Source organism: Mobula hypostoma, chromosome 21 (assembly GCF_963921235.1).
Source record: "Mobula hypostoma chromosome 21, sMobHyp1.1, whole genome shotgun sequence".
NCBI lineage: Eukaryota > Metazoa > Chordata > Chondrichthyes > Myliobatiformes > Myliobatidae > Mobula > Mobula hypostoma.
Genome location: NC_086117.1, coordinates 11,470,192 through 11,486,390, shown reverse-complemented (window position 1 = coordinate 11,486,390; position 16,199 = coordinate 11,470,192). Strand labels below are relative to the sequence as shown.

At 42.6% G+C, this 16,199-nt stretch overlaps 1 protein-coding gene across 4 annotated transcripts in view; it reads right to left on the bottom strand.

The window, feature by feature from the left end:
- The window catches only part of LOC134359788 (ras-specific guanine nucleotide-releasing factor RalGPS1-like), a 756,496-nt gene that overhangs the window by 532,143 nt on the left and 208,154 nt on the right, over positions 1-16,199 (bottom strand). For all 4 annotated transcript variants that reach the window (XM_063073428.1, XM_063073429.1, XM_063073430.1 and 1 more), the window contains 2 exons: positions 14,794-14,901; positions 12,904-12,954 (listed from right to left, as the gene is read on the bottom strand). In XM_063073428.1, the coding sequence (XP_062929498.1) occupies positions 12,904-12,954; positions 14,794-14,901 (159 nt within the window). The remainder of the gene's footprint in view (positions 1-12,903; positions 12,955-14,793; positions 14,902-16,199) is intronic.

Here is a 16,199-nt window from a genome sequence, read left to right as displayed (position 1 = left end):
AACAATGCGAGTCTGCTCAAATCCTCTAACCCAGGCAGCAAGCTGGTGAACCAATTCCACACCCTCTCCACAGCATTCACATCCTTCCCGTAATGCGGCAAGCAGAACTGCGCTCAATACTCCAAATGCAACCTAACCAAAGTTTAATATACTTGCATTTTACTACAGTATGTTCAAAATTCAAAGATTCAAAGTACTTTTATCATTGAAGTATGTATGCAGTATACAACCCTGAGATTTGTCTTCCCACAGACAGCCACCAAAGAAACACCATGGAACCTGTTCAAAGAAAACATCAAACCCCCAACACACAAAAACAGAACAAATTGCGCAAATGGTAAAAGAGAACGAATAACAGAATATAAAACATCAAACCGCAGAGTCCTTGAAACAGTCTGGGATTGTTCAGTTTAGTTCAGTTCAATTCAGCGCTGTGTCGTTCATTGGCTACAGGTCACAGAGCCAGTCCGCCCCGATCGAAATCACACAAAATAGCAATAAGAGAAAAAGAGAACCAGAGACCACAAACACATATAACGTGAACTGTAGGGATCTCTAAAAACGAGTCCGATCCATGAGCACTGATCAAACCTTGCCTGAGACCCAAGACTCCTGCACCTTCCACCGTGAGCTTCATTACACAGTGTACCAGAACAACATACACTCCTGAAGCTCTCCCTTTGGTGCAGAAATAGTTGGGTTAGCAAGTAGTGAGGAGGACACAGAGATCCTGCAAAGGGATATAGATAGGTTAAGTGAGTGGACAAGATATGGACAGATGGAGTATAATGTGAGAAAAGGGTAAGCTTATACACTTTGGAAGGAAGAATAATGTTGCTGTCAGGAAGTTTTCTCCCTCTGTCCAAATATTGAAAATGGAAAATTATCACAATGGCCACAGACAAAAAAATGGAAAGTTATTTCTTATTCAGATACCAAAATGGGAAGATATTTTTTATTCAAGTGACAAATTACTTCAGGAGTTGGCAAACACTGGAATTACTAATGTTGGCTGCTCTTTCAATTACACCAGTTCATGCAGAGCACTTATGGTCACTCAACCATCAATAAGTGGAAAAACTAGCCAGGAGGAGTAAACTTGCATTTGCATAGTATCTTTCACAAGCTCAGGGGCACTGCAGTCACTGTATTGGTTGAAGTCCTTTTTTAAAAGATTCTAGTGGGTCAATAGTACAACAAAGGGAATAAACTGCTGGACTAGGACTCCAAAGTTTGGAGAAATTATCTGAATGAGATCATGTCCCACCACGGCAGCTGAGGAATTGACCTTTAGTTACTTATGTAAAGTATGTGCAGTACTGTGCAAAAGTGTTAGATATATATATTAAAAAATGAGAGGGGGGAGAGGGGGGAGAGGGGATGGGGAGAGAGAGGCGAGAGAGAGGAGAGAGAGAGGGGGGTTGAGAGAGACAGAGAGAGAGACAGAGAGAGAGAGAGAGACAGACAGAGAGAGAGAGAGAGAGAGAGAGAGCGAGAGACAGAAAGAGAGAGAGAGAGAAATATAAATTTAAAAAAACTAGGGTGCCTAATGTTTGCACGGTACTATAGTACTATAGTAATTTCATGTGTTGCACTGTACTGCAGCCGGAAAAAAAATACAAATTTCATGACGTATATGAGTGATGATAAACGTTATCCTGATATGGGTCTATTGTGGACTGAGAGTGGGAAGGGGGCAGGGAGAGGGGAATCATGGTGGGGAAAAGGGGAAGAGAGAGGGGAGGGAGCAGGAAGCACCAGAGAGACACTCTGTAGTGATCAATAAAACCAATTGTTTGGAATCAGATGCCTTTGTCTGGTGTCTCAAGGCTGGGTGTGTCTGCACCCCTGCCACCCCCTGCTCATGGCATTCCTTCTCTGCCACCTATCCTACACCCCTCCCATGGTGATCCACCCTCATCATTCCCAACATCCTTTCCCCCCCCCCGCCAGATTTATAAACTCAGTCTCTGCTACATGTTGACAAATACAGTACAGTGCAAAAGTCTTAGGCACCCTAGCTATATATAGCTCAGGTCGGCAATGAGGTACAAGATGACCAGGTTGTTACTGAACGTGGAAAGGGGTCAAGGGGCCTACTCTTACTCTTCGTACTATCAAATGTAACTGAATGAACACAGCTGGGCTTTGTCTTCACAGAAAATCCTCAGCGGACGCCAACTGGCTTCCCATCTATTGCCAAAAAAGAATGCTTAGGGTAGGAAATCAGGTAAAATCACCAAAGAAATCATTGAAACTAATTACAGATAATCTGTGCAACCAGAAACATAGTAAACTTATGGAAATATCAAAACTATCGGCCTGGTTAGTGAAAAAATATCAGTAATTGCATCACGGTCTGTAAAACTGTTTCAATTAGTTTAATGATCCGTGGTAACCTGGAACTTCACGCTGTGCTAATGAAACGCAGCCAACTGAAATTAACTTGCAGGCTCTGATTAATCATCTTTATTTTAGTGATACAGCACAGAGTAGATAAACCCTTCCTGCCCCCGCAACCCCCCACAACCCCGATTAACCCGAACCTAATCATGGGAGAATTTACAATGTCCAAATAACCTGCCCAGTACATCTTTGGCCTGCGGGAGGAAACCAGAGCACCCAGGGTAAACCCACACATTCCACAGGGAGAATGAACAGAGATTCCATGCTCAATGGCACCCGAATTGAACTCCAAATTCAAGAATGCGCTAAGGGCTACACTACTGTGACAAATGCAGCCATACCACCACCGGATTTGGTCAAAAGCTACCACTCTATAAACTCTGTCAGAACTCAATTCCCGGCATCCATCATACTACAATCAATACCCATTTTGTACAGAAAGGGATATGGCTGGTAGCCTGAAATGTAAACCTCACAAGCAAAGAGTTTTTATTTTGTTTCTTTGAAGTTCAAACTTCAAAGATTTATTATCAAAGTACGTATATGTCACCATTTTCATTTTCTGGCAGGCATTCACTGGAGATACAATGAAACACAATTGAATGAATGAAAAACTAGACACAAAGGCTGACAAGCAAACAGTGGGCAGAAGAAGACAGTCTGTGCAAATATAAATAATGGTAAGTGAATATATAATACTGAGAACATGAGTTGCAGAATCCTTGGCCCATTTCTTATTGCTCAATGCTTTAAACATCAATTTTTCTTTCAAAGACAAAATGATTCTTTGAAATCACAAGAATTTCCTGTAAGTAAACTTGCAGAGCAATTACTACTTGAATTTTTTTCAGCATTGTTAACCGCCAAATAAGAAAGCATTGTTAAAATCAAATCAATTACAATGACATATGGAACAACTAAGAAAGATCATAAAATCTGGTGCGTGGCTGGCAGAATATACACTACCTCATTATATTTTTTCTTTTTGCATTACTTATTTAATTTCACATACATGCATAGCATACATTTCTTATTCCAATTGACAGGATTTTTACTATGTATTGCAATGTACTTCTGCTGCGGAACAACAGATTTCATGACAAACGCCAGTGATATTAAACCTGATTCCAATTCTGACACCGGACAATTGCATTCATGTGCTATATAGATAGGAAGTCAATGCAAAATTATTTCAGTATTTACCACATTTAAACCAGGCAACCAAGTAGTTAAATGTTAAACTGTTGAAGGTTTGAATCCTTCACTTCCTGACACATGGAAGAGAGCCACCTGTGTTACTCGAACTACGATCAACGTTACAACTGGTGTAATTGCTCACTACTTACTGATTGCAATTGACCATTTCAATTCATCAGAGACTCTAATCTGAAATCTGCAATACTGCAAGAATTTATTTAATTTTACCTTTTCTCCCAGCAGCGATTTTAAATTAGATAGAGTCAGAGACGTACAGCACTGAAACAGGCCCTTCTGCCCGTCAGATCCATTTTGCTCCTTTTCTGCTCACCAACACGATAACATTGTTATGTTAATGCTGTCAGAGGATGGTGCCAGAGCAAGGTTTAATTGACGCAGTTTGTGGATTGGGCTCCAATGCGCGTTTATGATGTGTTCTGGTTTCTGGTTGTTCCTTTCTTCCTTGCTAATATTGGGCAACTTTTTGAATAACAAGCACTGAGCCGAACTGAAATATGCCCTTTGATTTTGCGTTTTATATTCTGTGTTTTCGCTTGCTATTTTTTGTTATTGCTTGTGCAATTTGTTCCTTTCCGCGCATGCAGGGGTTTCTTTGAACGGGTTCCATAGTGTTTCGTTGCTTCGTGGCTGTCTGTGGGGAAGACAAACCTCAGGGTTGTATACTGCATACATGCTTTGCTAATAAATGTGCTTTGAGTCCTTTGAACATTTGCCTGCACGACAGCCATATTCCTCCATGCCTTGTCTATCTCAGAGTCATTCAGATTTCTATTTCACAAATGAGCAGGAGCTACTTAAACAACAGGAATTCTGCAGATGCTGGAAATTCAAGCAACACACATCAAAGTTGCTGGTGAACGCAGCAGGCCAAGCAGCATCTATAGGAAGAGGCGCAGTCGACGTTTCAGGCCGAGACCCTTCGTCAGGAGCTACTTAATACTGTTCTGAAAAGAGATTAATATCCATCTTCACTTATTCAATCACTTTTCAGGATCTGGATACTGATAGCAAATATCATTTCACAAAAATATGGTAAATGTGTGAGATATGTAAGATGATGGCGTGTTCGGTCATAGTGGCTTCTACGGGGTTAACCACAGGTGTGATTGTCCTTTTTAAATGTATTTTTTATGATCACAAGACCCGGCTGGATATTAAGAACTTGAAGTACTGCAGGTCAAAGTTCAAAGTGAATTTTATAATCAAAGTACAGATATGTCACCACATACAACCCTGAGATTCATTTTCCTGTGGGCATACTCAGCAAATCTATAGAATAGTAACTATAACAGGATCAATGACAGATCAACCAGAGTGCAGAAGACGACAAACTGTGCAAATGCAAATTTAAATAAATAGCAATAAATAACAAAAACCTGAGATAATGAGATAAGGTGTCCTTAAAGTGAGATCATTGGTTGTAGGAATATCTCAATGGATGGGCAAGTGAGTGTAGTTATCACCTTTTATTCAAGAGCCTGATCTTTGTGGGGCAGTAACTGTTTTTGAAGCTGGTGGTGTAGGTCCTGGGGCTCTTGTACCTTCTACCTGATGGCAGCAGCGAGAAGAGAGCGTGACCTGGGTGGTGGGGACCTCTGATGATGGATGCTGCTTCCCTATGACAGTGTTTCATGTAGGTGTACTCAGTGGTTGGGAGGGCTTTACACATTACGTCCTGGTCCAAATCGGCCACTTCGGTGATGAATATCCATTGGGGACCATACACAATTCTGATTTGATGGAGACAGACGTGAGAGCACAGCGGAACATCTGGAAAACTTCTGAAATGTCTGCTTTGATACTGCTGCTACTGTGTGGTAACCAGAATCTCCGGAGCTGAAGGCCCTGAAATCCTCGGCTTTGCGTGTTTCAGTGGCTGGGGAGAGGTCAAAGGCGCTCGGCAGAGGATGGCGCTCAGGAGGCTGTATCGGAGAGGCTGCTCGGAAGCTCGGAGTTTTCGGACGGATGGACTCAGTGTCTGTCGGCTGTGGTTGGCTGCTTCCAAGGTATCGGCAAGTTGACGGTGCCTGGAGGTTTATGGCAGGGAGTTTTTCCCTTTTGTTGTCTGCTCTCGGGGACTCGGGAGTCGATCGACTCGGGACTTTGAGACATTTTTTTACTGTGACTATAGTCTGTTCTTTATCAAATTATGGTTTTGCTTTGCACTGCTGTAACTATATGTTATAATTATGTGGTTCTGTCAGTGTTAGACTTTGGACTGTCTTGTTTTCTGTGATATCACTCCGGAGAAACATTGTATCATTTCTTAATGCATGTAGGCATTTCTAAATGACAATAAAAGAGGACTGAGTGTTCTCATAATCTAATCCAAATCCACTAACTTTTCAGGATTTTCCATTCAAAGGCATTGGTGCTTCCATACCAGGCCGTGACTCAACCTGTCAATATACTCTCCACTACACATCTACAGAAATTTGTCGCAGTATTAGATGTCATGCTGAATCTCTACAGACTCCTGAGAAGTAAAGGCACTGCCATGCTTTCCTCTCAATACCACTACCCCATCAGCAGGTCACTCGTTTGAGCAGAGAAACTGAATTGTGCTGCTGTCTACATCAGAGAGGTGACGAAGGCATCAATACACAAAGGAAGTGTGCAATCTAACACAGAGTGACTGCCTTAGTCGCTTTTCTTGTGACAGCAAGACCCTATCGTTGACTTGGAATGCCACAAGTCCGACTCACTGGTTTATTGGTGGAGGGCAGGGGCAGACAGTGTGGCCTTGGTCATAGCAAGGGCTAAGCCTCAGGTCACCGTCGCCCATTTACAGCCTCCCAGGAAAGAGAGACATCAGAGCCAGTGTGCTCCACCAAAGGCAGCTTTTGTGTGGAGTTGGTGCTGCCCCCTAGTGCTCACTCAGCAGAAGACAAGCCATATTTATTGATCTTTTATTGATCCTGGGGGAAATTGGTTTTCGTTACAGTTGCACCATAAATAATTAAATAGTAACAAAACCATAAATAGTTAAATAGTAATATGTAAATTATGCCAGGAAATAAGTCCAGGACCAGCCTATTGGCTCAGGGTGTCTGACCCTCCAAGGGAGGAGTTGTAAAGTTTGATGGCCACAGGCAGAAATGACTTCCTATGACGCTCTGTGTTGCATCTCGGTGGAATTCGACTGCCGATTTCTGCAACTTTCATGGACTCAGGGTCTTGGACTATAGATTTTTATTTTGTGTGACTGTATTTGTGTTAAGTGCTGCATGTGCTTTGTGCTGTGTGTGACTGTTGGCCCTGTGTTTTGCACCCTGGTCCTGGAGTAACACTGTTTTGCTTGGCTGTATTCATGGGTATTCATGTACAGTTGAATGACAATTAAACTTGAACTATTTGAACTATGATCATGCAGTGGTTAGTGTAACACTATTACAACGCGGTGACCCAGGTTCAGTTCCTGTCACTGCCTATAAGGAGTTTATGTTTTTCCGGTGACCATGTGGGTTTCCTCCAGGGGCTCTAGTTTCCTCCCACATTCCAAAGACATACAGGTTAGTAGATTAATCAGGTGATATGAGCTCATTGGGCCAGAAGGGCCAGTAACCATGCTGTATCTCTAGATAAAATAAAGTAATAAATGACAAAAACTTATTTTTCTTCAATGAATGTGCTCAAGAAAATTACAATGGCCCATCTTGTTAAACAGCTCAATTCTGGTGAAGATATCCCTATCAAGTAAGTGATAATTCACCAACTGGCATCACTAACTTAGCGGCAATCCTGAAAACATTCAGCAGCAACCAATAGAGGGAAATGTCCCAAAGTGTCTCGCGGGAGGTCTGATGAAGAGTGTCTTGTGCTGGGCTACAAGGAGACAGATTGTCAAAGATCAAGTTTAATTAAGCATCTTGGAAATTTAGAGAGTAGTTTGAGGGAAGAAAATCCAATATAAACATCAACATTGATCAATGCTAATCCTTTTAGTCTACCTTATCATGAGGTTCACTACTCTGGGGACTAATTTTTCTACACATTTAAATATTTGACACAATTCTTTGCTACTCTATTTTATGCATCTGGATTTAAAATTAGGATTGTTGTGGCTTTCTTCATTCTTCTGCCTTCTCCCCATAACCTCTGATGCCCTCACTAATCAAAAACCTATCTACGTCTGTTTTAAATATATCCAATGACGGCCTCCACAACTGTTTGTGGTAATGAATTCCACAGTTTCACCAACCTTTGGTTAAAGAAATTCCTTCTCATCTCTGTTCTAAAGGGGCATTCTTATATTCTGAGATTGAGTCCTCTTGTCCTAAACTCCCCCATTATACAAAACATCCTCCCCACGTCCAGTCTATCTGGGCCTTTCAATAGGGAAAGCATTTCAGGAATGCTTTCCACTTGCCTTAAAACTGACCCACAGTCGATGGAGCTAATAATTCTGAAAAGACACATCGTAATTTTTCACACTGCCTCAGAAACTCATTCCACGGAATTTCGAGACAGAGTTGAACACAGTGACATGGAAGTTTAAGGATTACTGAAGAGGGTGAGAAATTCAGTCATGTCCCTCGGCATTATCGTCAGAAGCATACAGTAAGACAACTCCTTTAATGTGCAAATGCCCCGAAGTGCTTTATAGGACCATTGCTGAATAAAGACAGATGCCGCTCAGCATAAGGACTTATTAGAACAGGAGATCGGAAGCTTGGACAGAAGAGCTAGCTTTAAAAGAACATCTAAAAAGGGAAGAAAAGAGGTTAGCTTTATTTGTCACGTGTACATTGAAACACACAGTGAAATGCATGGTTTGTGGCAAATCAAATCAGCGAGAATTGTGCTGGGCAGCCTGCGAGTATCACTACACTTCTGGTACCAACACAGCATGCCTACAACTCAGTAACCCGAAACCATACATCTTTGGAACATGACAGGAAACCTGAGCATCCAGAAGAAGCACACGCAGTCATGGGGAGAACATACAAACTCCTTATAGACAGCGATAGGAATCAAACCCTGATGGTGTTAGCGTGCTTTCCACCACACCGTCATAGTAGTTTAGGGTATCAAAGAGGCACTGCAGTTGAGAGTATCAACTCTTGGGCCTTGGACCTCTTCAGTTGATGATGCGGCTCCTAATGGTGGAAAGACTGCGTACAGCGAATAAATATGATTGGAAGAGCACAGGTATTGTAGAGCGGATTGTAAAATTGTTAGAATACAGATTCAGCCTTGATGTGCTCACTACCATCCAAAACTAATCTTGCTTCTCTGACAGGGACACAACTCTGCAATCATTTCTGTTTATTGAAAAGAAGTTCACATTTTGAAACAAATTCCACAGATGGACAATTAGCAAATTCCATTTTTTTTCCAACATTTCATGTTGAACCAAATTCCACTGGATGGACAAGATTGTTGGTTTTGCCCAAAGGGTCAATGCAATGGCAAGAAGGTGCATTTGAAAAGTAACTGATCAAATGAAACAGTACATCCTTTGATGCTATGAAGATCAAAATTAATTCTGAACCTTCATCGTAAATACACCCAATAACTTGGCCTCTATAGCTACCTGTGGCAATTAATTCCACAGAGTCACCACCCTCTTATTAAAGAAATTCCCCCACATCCCTGCTCTAAATGGATGCCCCTCTATTCTGAGACTGTGCCCTCTGGTCAATCCACCTGCTATGGATTGGAGGGTAGCTAATGTTATCCCACTTTTTAAGAAAGGAGGGAGAGAGAAAACAGAGACCAGTTAGCCTGACATCAGTGGTGGGGAAGATGCTGGAGTCAATTATAAAAGATGAAATAGCGGCATATTTAGATAGCAGTAACAGGATCAGTCCGAGTCAGCATGGATTTACGAAGGGGAGATCATGCTTGACTAATCTTCCGGAATTTTTTGAGGATGTAACTATGAAAATGGACAAGGGAGAGCCAGTGGATGTAGTGTACCTGGACTTCCAGAAAGCCTTTGATATGGTCCCACGTATGAGATTAGTGGGCAAAATTGGAGCGCACAGTATTCGGGGTAGGGTACTGACATGGATAGAAAATTGGTTGGCAGACAGGAAACAGAGAGTAAGGATTAGCGGGTCCCTTTCAGAATGGCAGGCAGAGACCAGTGGGGTACCACAAGGCTCGGTGCTGGGACCGCAGCTGTTTACAATATACATTAATGACTTAGATGAAGGGATTAAAAGTAACATTAGCAAATCTGAAGATGACACAAAGCTGGATGGCAGTGTGAAATGTGAGGAGGATGTTATGAGGATGCAGGGTGACTTGGACAGGTTGGGTGAGTGGGCAGATGCAGTTTAATGTGGATAAATGAGAGGTTATCCACTTTGGTGGCAAGAACAGGAAGGCAGATTACTATCTGAGTGGTGTCAAGTTAGGAAAAGGGGAAGTACAACGAGATCTAGGTGTCCTTGTTCATCAGTCACTGAAAGTAAGCAAGCATGAAGAAAGCTAATGGCACGTTGGCCTTCATAACAAGGGGAATTGAGTATAAGAGCAAAGAGGTCCTTCTGCAGCTGTACAGGGCCCTGGTGAGACCACACCTGGAGTACTGTGTGCAGTTTTGGTCTCCAAATTTGAGGAAGGACATTCTAGCTATTGAGGGAGTGCAGCGGAGGTTCACAAGGTTAGTTCCCAGGATGGTGGAACTGTCACATATTGAAAGATTGGAGCGACTGGGCTTGTATACACTGGAATTTAGAAGGATGAGAGGGGATCTGATTGAAACATATAAGGTTATTAAGGGATTGGACACGCTAGAAGCAGGAAACATGTTCCCAGTGTTGGAGGAGTCCAGAACCAGAGGCCACAGTTTAAGAATAAGGGGTAGGCCATTTAGAACGGAGTTGAGGAAAAACTTTTTCACCCAGAGTGTTGTGGATCTGTGGAATGCTCTGCCTCAGAAGGCAGTGGAGGCCGATTCTCTGGATGCTTTCAAGAAAGAGTTAGATAGAGCTCTTAAAGATAGCGGAGTCAAGGGATATGGGGATAAGGCAGGAAATGGATACTGATTGTGGATGATCAGCCATGATCACAGTGAATGGCGGTGCTAGCTCGAAGGGCCGAATGGCCCACTCCTGCCCCTATTGTCTATTGGTCCTAGACTCACCCACTATAAGATACATCCTTTCCACATCCACTCTCTCTAGGCCTTTCAGTATTCAACAGTTTTCAATGTCATCCCCCTTTATTCTTCTAAATTCCAGTGAGTACAGGAGCAGATCCATCAAATTTCATTCCCAGTATCATTCTCATGAACCCATTCTGGACTCTCTCCAATCCTGGCACGTCTTTTCTTAGAGAAGGGTCCCAAAACCGCTCACAACATTCCAAGTGCATTCTGACCAATGCCTTACAAAGCCTCAGAATCACATCCTTGCTCTTATATCCTAGGACCCTCAAAATAAATACTAATATTGCATTTTCCTTCTTTACCACTGACTCAACCTGCAAATTAACCTTTAGGGAATCCTGCACAGTCCCTTTTCACCTCTGATTTTTGAACTTTCTTTCCATTTAGAAAATTGTCTATGCCTGTATTCCTTCTACCAAAATGCATGACCATACACTTCCCTACAGTATATTCCATCTGCTACTTCTTTGTCCATTCTCCCATGCTAGTATCTGTCCTATAACACCATGAGTCCAGCGTGTGGTGAAAACTGCCCAGCTGATTATCAGCACCCAATTGCCCACCATTGAGAACATCTACCATAAACGCTGCCTGGGCAGGGCGAAAAGCATTATCAGGGATGCATCTCACCCTAACCATGGACTTTTTACTCTCCTCCCATCCAGTAGGCGCTACAGGAGCCTCCGCTCCCGCACCAGCAGGCACAGGAAGAGCTTCTTCCCTGAGGCTGTGACACTGCTGAACCTCACATCACAGCGCTAAGCAGTATTGCATCTGTATTGTACTGTCTCAGTACTTTTATATTTGTGTGCTGTAGCACTTTTTTTATTCGCAGTTATTTTGTAAATAACACTATTCTTTGCATTTCTGGTCAGATGCTAACTGCATTTCATTGGCTTTGTATCTGTACTCAGCACAACGACAATAAAGTTGAATCTAATCTAACCTAATGTATGGCACGTTGTCAAAGTCCTTCTGAAAATCCAAGTAAACAACATCCACTGACACTCCTTTGTCTATCCTGTTAATTATTTCCTCAAAGAATTGCAACAGATTTGCCAGGCAACTTTCCTCTGAAAGAAACCATGCTGACTTTGGCACATTTTATCATACACCTGCAAGTGTCCTGAATTTCATCCTTAATAATGGACTCCAACATCTTTCCAACCACTGAAGTCAGACTAACTGGCCTACACCGTCCCTTCTCCTGCCTCCTTCCCTTCTAAAAGAGTGGAGTTACATTGCCTATTTTCCAGTACTTCAGGACTATTCCTGAATCTAATGATTCTTGAAAGATCATTATTAATGCCTCCACAATCTCTTCACCTACCTCTTTCAGAACCCTGGGGTGTAGTCTATCTGGTCCAGGCGAATTCTCTACCTTCAGATCTTTCAGCTTCCTAAGAACTTTCTCCATAGTAATAGCAACTATACTCACTTCTGCCCTCTGACACCCTCAAGGGAGCCAGAAGCCAGAATAAAACGGTGTGGGAAGGAGTACATGCTGGCAGATGATGTCATCTCAGGTGAGGGGGAAGGTGGGTAGGTGGGAGTGTATTAAAAAAGCTGGAAGATGATATGTGGAAGAGGTAAAGGGCTGAAGAAGAAGTTTATATAATAGGAGAGGAGAGTGGACCATGGAAGAAGGGGAAGGATGGGGGGGGGGTATCAGGAGGAGGTGATGGGCAGCTGAGGAGAACAAAAGGGGTAAGAGGGTAATTGGAATGTGGAATGGAAAAAGACAGGAGGGAGGGCAGAGAAATTACCGCAAGTTATTGAAATCGATGTTCATGCCATCAAACTGGAGGCTACCCAAACAGAATATGAGGTGTTTCTCTTCCAACCTCAGTTTGACCTCATCAAGTTTACATTATTATACATAGGACTGTATAATAATAGAGCAGAAGAACTTTTTCCAATGGCAACCATTGAAGTCCATCCCAAGATTATACTGGGTCTTTATTTTGATATATAGTTTTAAATATCTCTTTGAAATACATCTCTTGGAACTTAGCTCTATGAATAATACTCATGAAACCAATGCAAAAGTGAAATTATTCCAATCAATACAGAATTTTTAATTCACAATTAAAATGTCAACTTCAACCCCTGATTCCCACCTTCCATAAATCAGTCTCCTACATAAGCTCTCATCTTACCTCAGGTTGGATTGCTTTAAATACTGGGACGTCCATTAAAGTAATCTGGCTCTGCAACACACAAGAAAATGACCAATTTAGTTAAAATTTCAATATTCTTTTTTTGCTCCAGGCACAATATTCTAGAAACATTCCACCTTCTGTAGGATTTTCAGGCCTGATACCAAATGTGTGTCTAAGACAGATTTAGGAGCAGTTCTAGTTACAGATATTTGAAATCACTGCAGAATTGTAGGAAAGAATCCACGTTTCATCAAGCGAAGATTCGCTAAACCGCTTTAATGAAACAACTACATTTATTAAATGTTATTTCAAGCCAATTATTCCATTGACCGTTTGCAGTGTTCAGGCTCCTTCTGCCTGGGGTACAGATTGGAAAATCTCCAGCTGTTCCACACAATTTGCCATTTCAGAAAGGCACATATCTGTTGGAATTGGATGCTTCATTGAGAACCTACTTCAAGAATGTGTGTTTGGGGACAAAAAGATCAGCTCTCAAGTCTAAAATCATTCCAGCACAGAAGACAGGTCACCCAGCCTACCAAGCCCTTTGTAGACCAACCCTATCACAACCATTCCCCATCATCCGCATTGCACTCCCGGCCCCCCATAATTGCAAATTATTTTCCCCTAAATATCTGTCTAATTTTGATTGGAATGGGATGATTCATTCAGTTTCCACCTGCACTGAGGACAGTAAACACAAGATCATAACCAACCATAAGTGTGCGATTCCTTGCATACTTCAGCCAGCACTTACCCGGTCTTTCGCTTTACTTATTGTTCATACTTATGGTCAATCTGTGTGGGCCGTGGCCAAGTGGTTAAAGCATTAGACTAGCGACCTGAAGGTCGTGAGTTCGAGCCCCAGCCGAGGGAACGTGTTGCGTCCTTGAGCAAGGCACTTAATCACACATTGCTCTGCGACGACACTGGTGCCAAGCTGTATGGGTCCTAATGCCCTTCCCTTCGACAACATTGGTGTCATGGAGAGGGGAGACTTGCAACATGGGCAACTGCTGGTCTTCCATACAACCTTGCCCAGGCCTGTGCCCTGGAGAGTGAAGACTTTCTGGTGATGATGTCTGTTATCTGTCAAGTAGGGGACCGTGCACAATCCTGATTTGATGGAGACAGATGTGAGAGCACAGAGGAACATCTGGAAAACTTCTGAAATGCCCGCCTGGCTGCCGCTGCTACTGTGTGGTAACTGGAATCTCCGGAGCTGAAGGCCCTGAAATCCTCGGCTTTGCGTGTTTCAACAGCCGGGGAGAGGTCAAAGGCGCTCAGCAGAGGATGGTGCTCGGGAGGCTGTTTCTGAGAGGCTGGTCGGAAGCTCGAAGTTTTCAGACGGATGGACTCAGGGTCGGCTGTGGTCAGCTACTTCCAAGGTATCGGCAAGTTGACGGTGCCTGGAGGTTTATGGCAGGGAGTTTCTCCCTTTTGCCTCCTGCTATTGGGGATTCGGGAGTCGATTGACTCGGGACTTTGAGACTTTTTTTTTACTGTGCCCATGGTCTGTTCTTCATCAAATTATGGTATTGCTTTGCACTGCTGTAACTATATGGTATAATTATGTGGTTCTGTCAGTGTTAGTCTTTGCTCTGTCTTGTTTTCTGTGATATCACTCCGGAGAAACATTGTATCATTTCTTAATGCATTTATGCATTTCTAAATGACAATTAAAAAGAGGACTGAGTGTTCTCATAATCTATTACTGGTACTGTTTCAATCCTCATATTTCTATTCAATATCATAGCTTTTGAACTGATTTCATATCTGGCTAGGGGACCAAGAAATACCTGCTACTGAACGATAAAATTCTAAAATACTGGCTCAGGCCGTACAGAACTGGGATGTCACACCACATAACTCATCATGTTTACTTACTGCAAACTCTTCAGGGGTCACTTTGAGTACGTCAAATACAACCGCATCATAACTTTTCATAGCATAGTCTGAATACTGCCCATCGAGAGAGTCAGAGCTGCTGCTGGCCTGTAGGAAACAAGGAAGGAGACTTAAATACAACTTCAACTCATCTTTCTTATAAAGTTCACCTACATGGAGTCGTGAAGTCAAAGTTATTGCAATGCGCTGGAGGAACACAGAAAGGCCATAATACCACCTCGTAATTCATTGAAGGTGGCGTCACTGGTAGACAGGGTCGTAAAGAAAACTTTTGGCCCATTGGCCTTCCTGGATCAAAGTACTGATGGGATGTTATGTTGAAGTTGTATAAGACGTCGGTGAAGCCTAATCTGAAGTATTATGTACAGTTTCGGTCACCTACCTACCTACCTAAATGAAGGATGTCAATAAGATTGGAAGAGTGCAGGGAAAATTTACAAGGATGTTGCCAGGACTGGAGGACCTCAGTTACAAGGGAAAGTTGAATAAGTTTTAACTTTATTCCTTAGAACATAGAAGATTGCGGTGGGATTTAATAGGTACATACAAAATTATGAGGGGCATTGATAGGGTAAATGCAAAGCAGGCTTTTTCCAATGAAGTTGTGTGGGACTGCAACTAGAGATCAGGTGTTAAGGGGAACATGAGGGGGAACTTCTTCACTCAGAGGGCGATAAGAGTGTGAAACGAGCTGCCAGTGCAACTGGTGGATGCGATTTCAATTTCAATGTTTACGAGAAGTTTGGATAGGTACATGGATGGGAGGGGTATGAAGGGTTATGGTCTGGGTGAAGGTCAATGGGACGAGGCAGTTTAAATGGTTTAGCATGGACTGGATGGACCAAAGGGCCCGTTTCTGTACAGTAGATTTCCATGACTCTATGTCAGGCAGCATCTGTGAAGGAGAATGGACAGTCAATGTTTTGAGCTGAGACCCTTCATCAGGACCAAATGAAAGAACTCAACATGAAACCTCAACTGAATGTTCCCTACCATAGATGCTGCTTGACCTGCTGAGTTCTTCCAGCACTTCATGTGTTGCTCCAGATTCCAGCATCTGCAATCTCTTTTGTCTCCAAGTCAAGTGTATCATCACATGCACAAGTATGGTGCACAGATACTAGTTTAATATTTTTACATTTACTAAAAATACAGTAATACAGGTAACGTAACTTCATTGGACATGTGATTAGGAAAGAAGAGTTAGAATGCACGGTAATTATGGGAAAGATTGAAGGGAAGAAAGCAAGAGGAAGGCAAAGACAAATGATGATGGAGACAGCAGCCAGAGAACTGGAAATGAATACCAATGAATTGATCCACTTGACCCGAAACAGGACTGTGTGGGCCATGGCAGTCAAAGCTCAGACTGGGCATGGCACCTG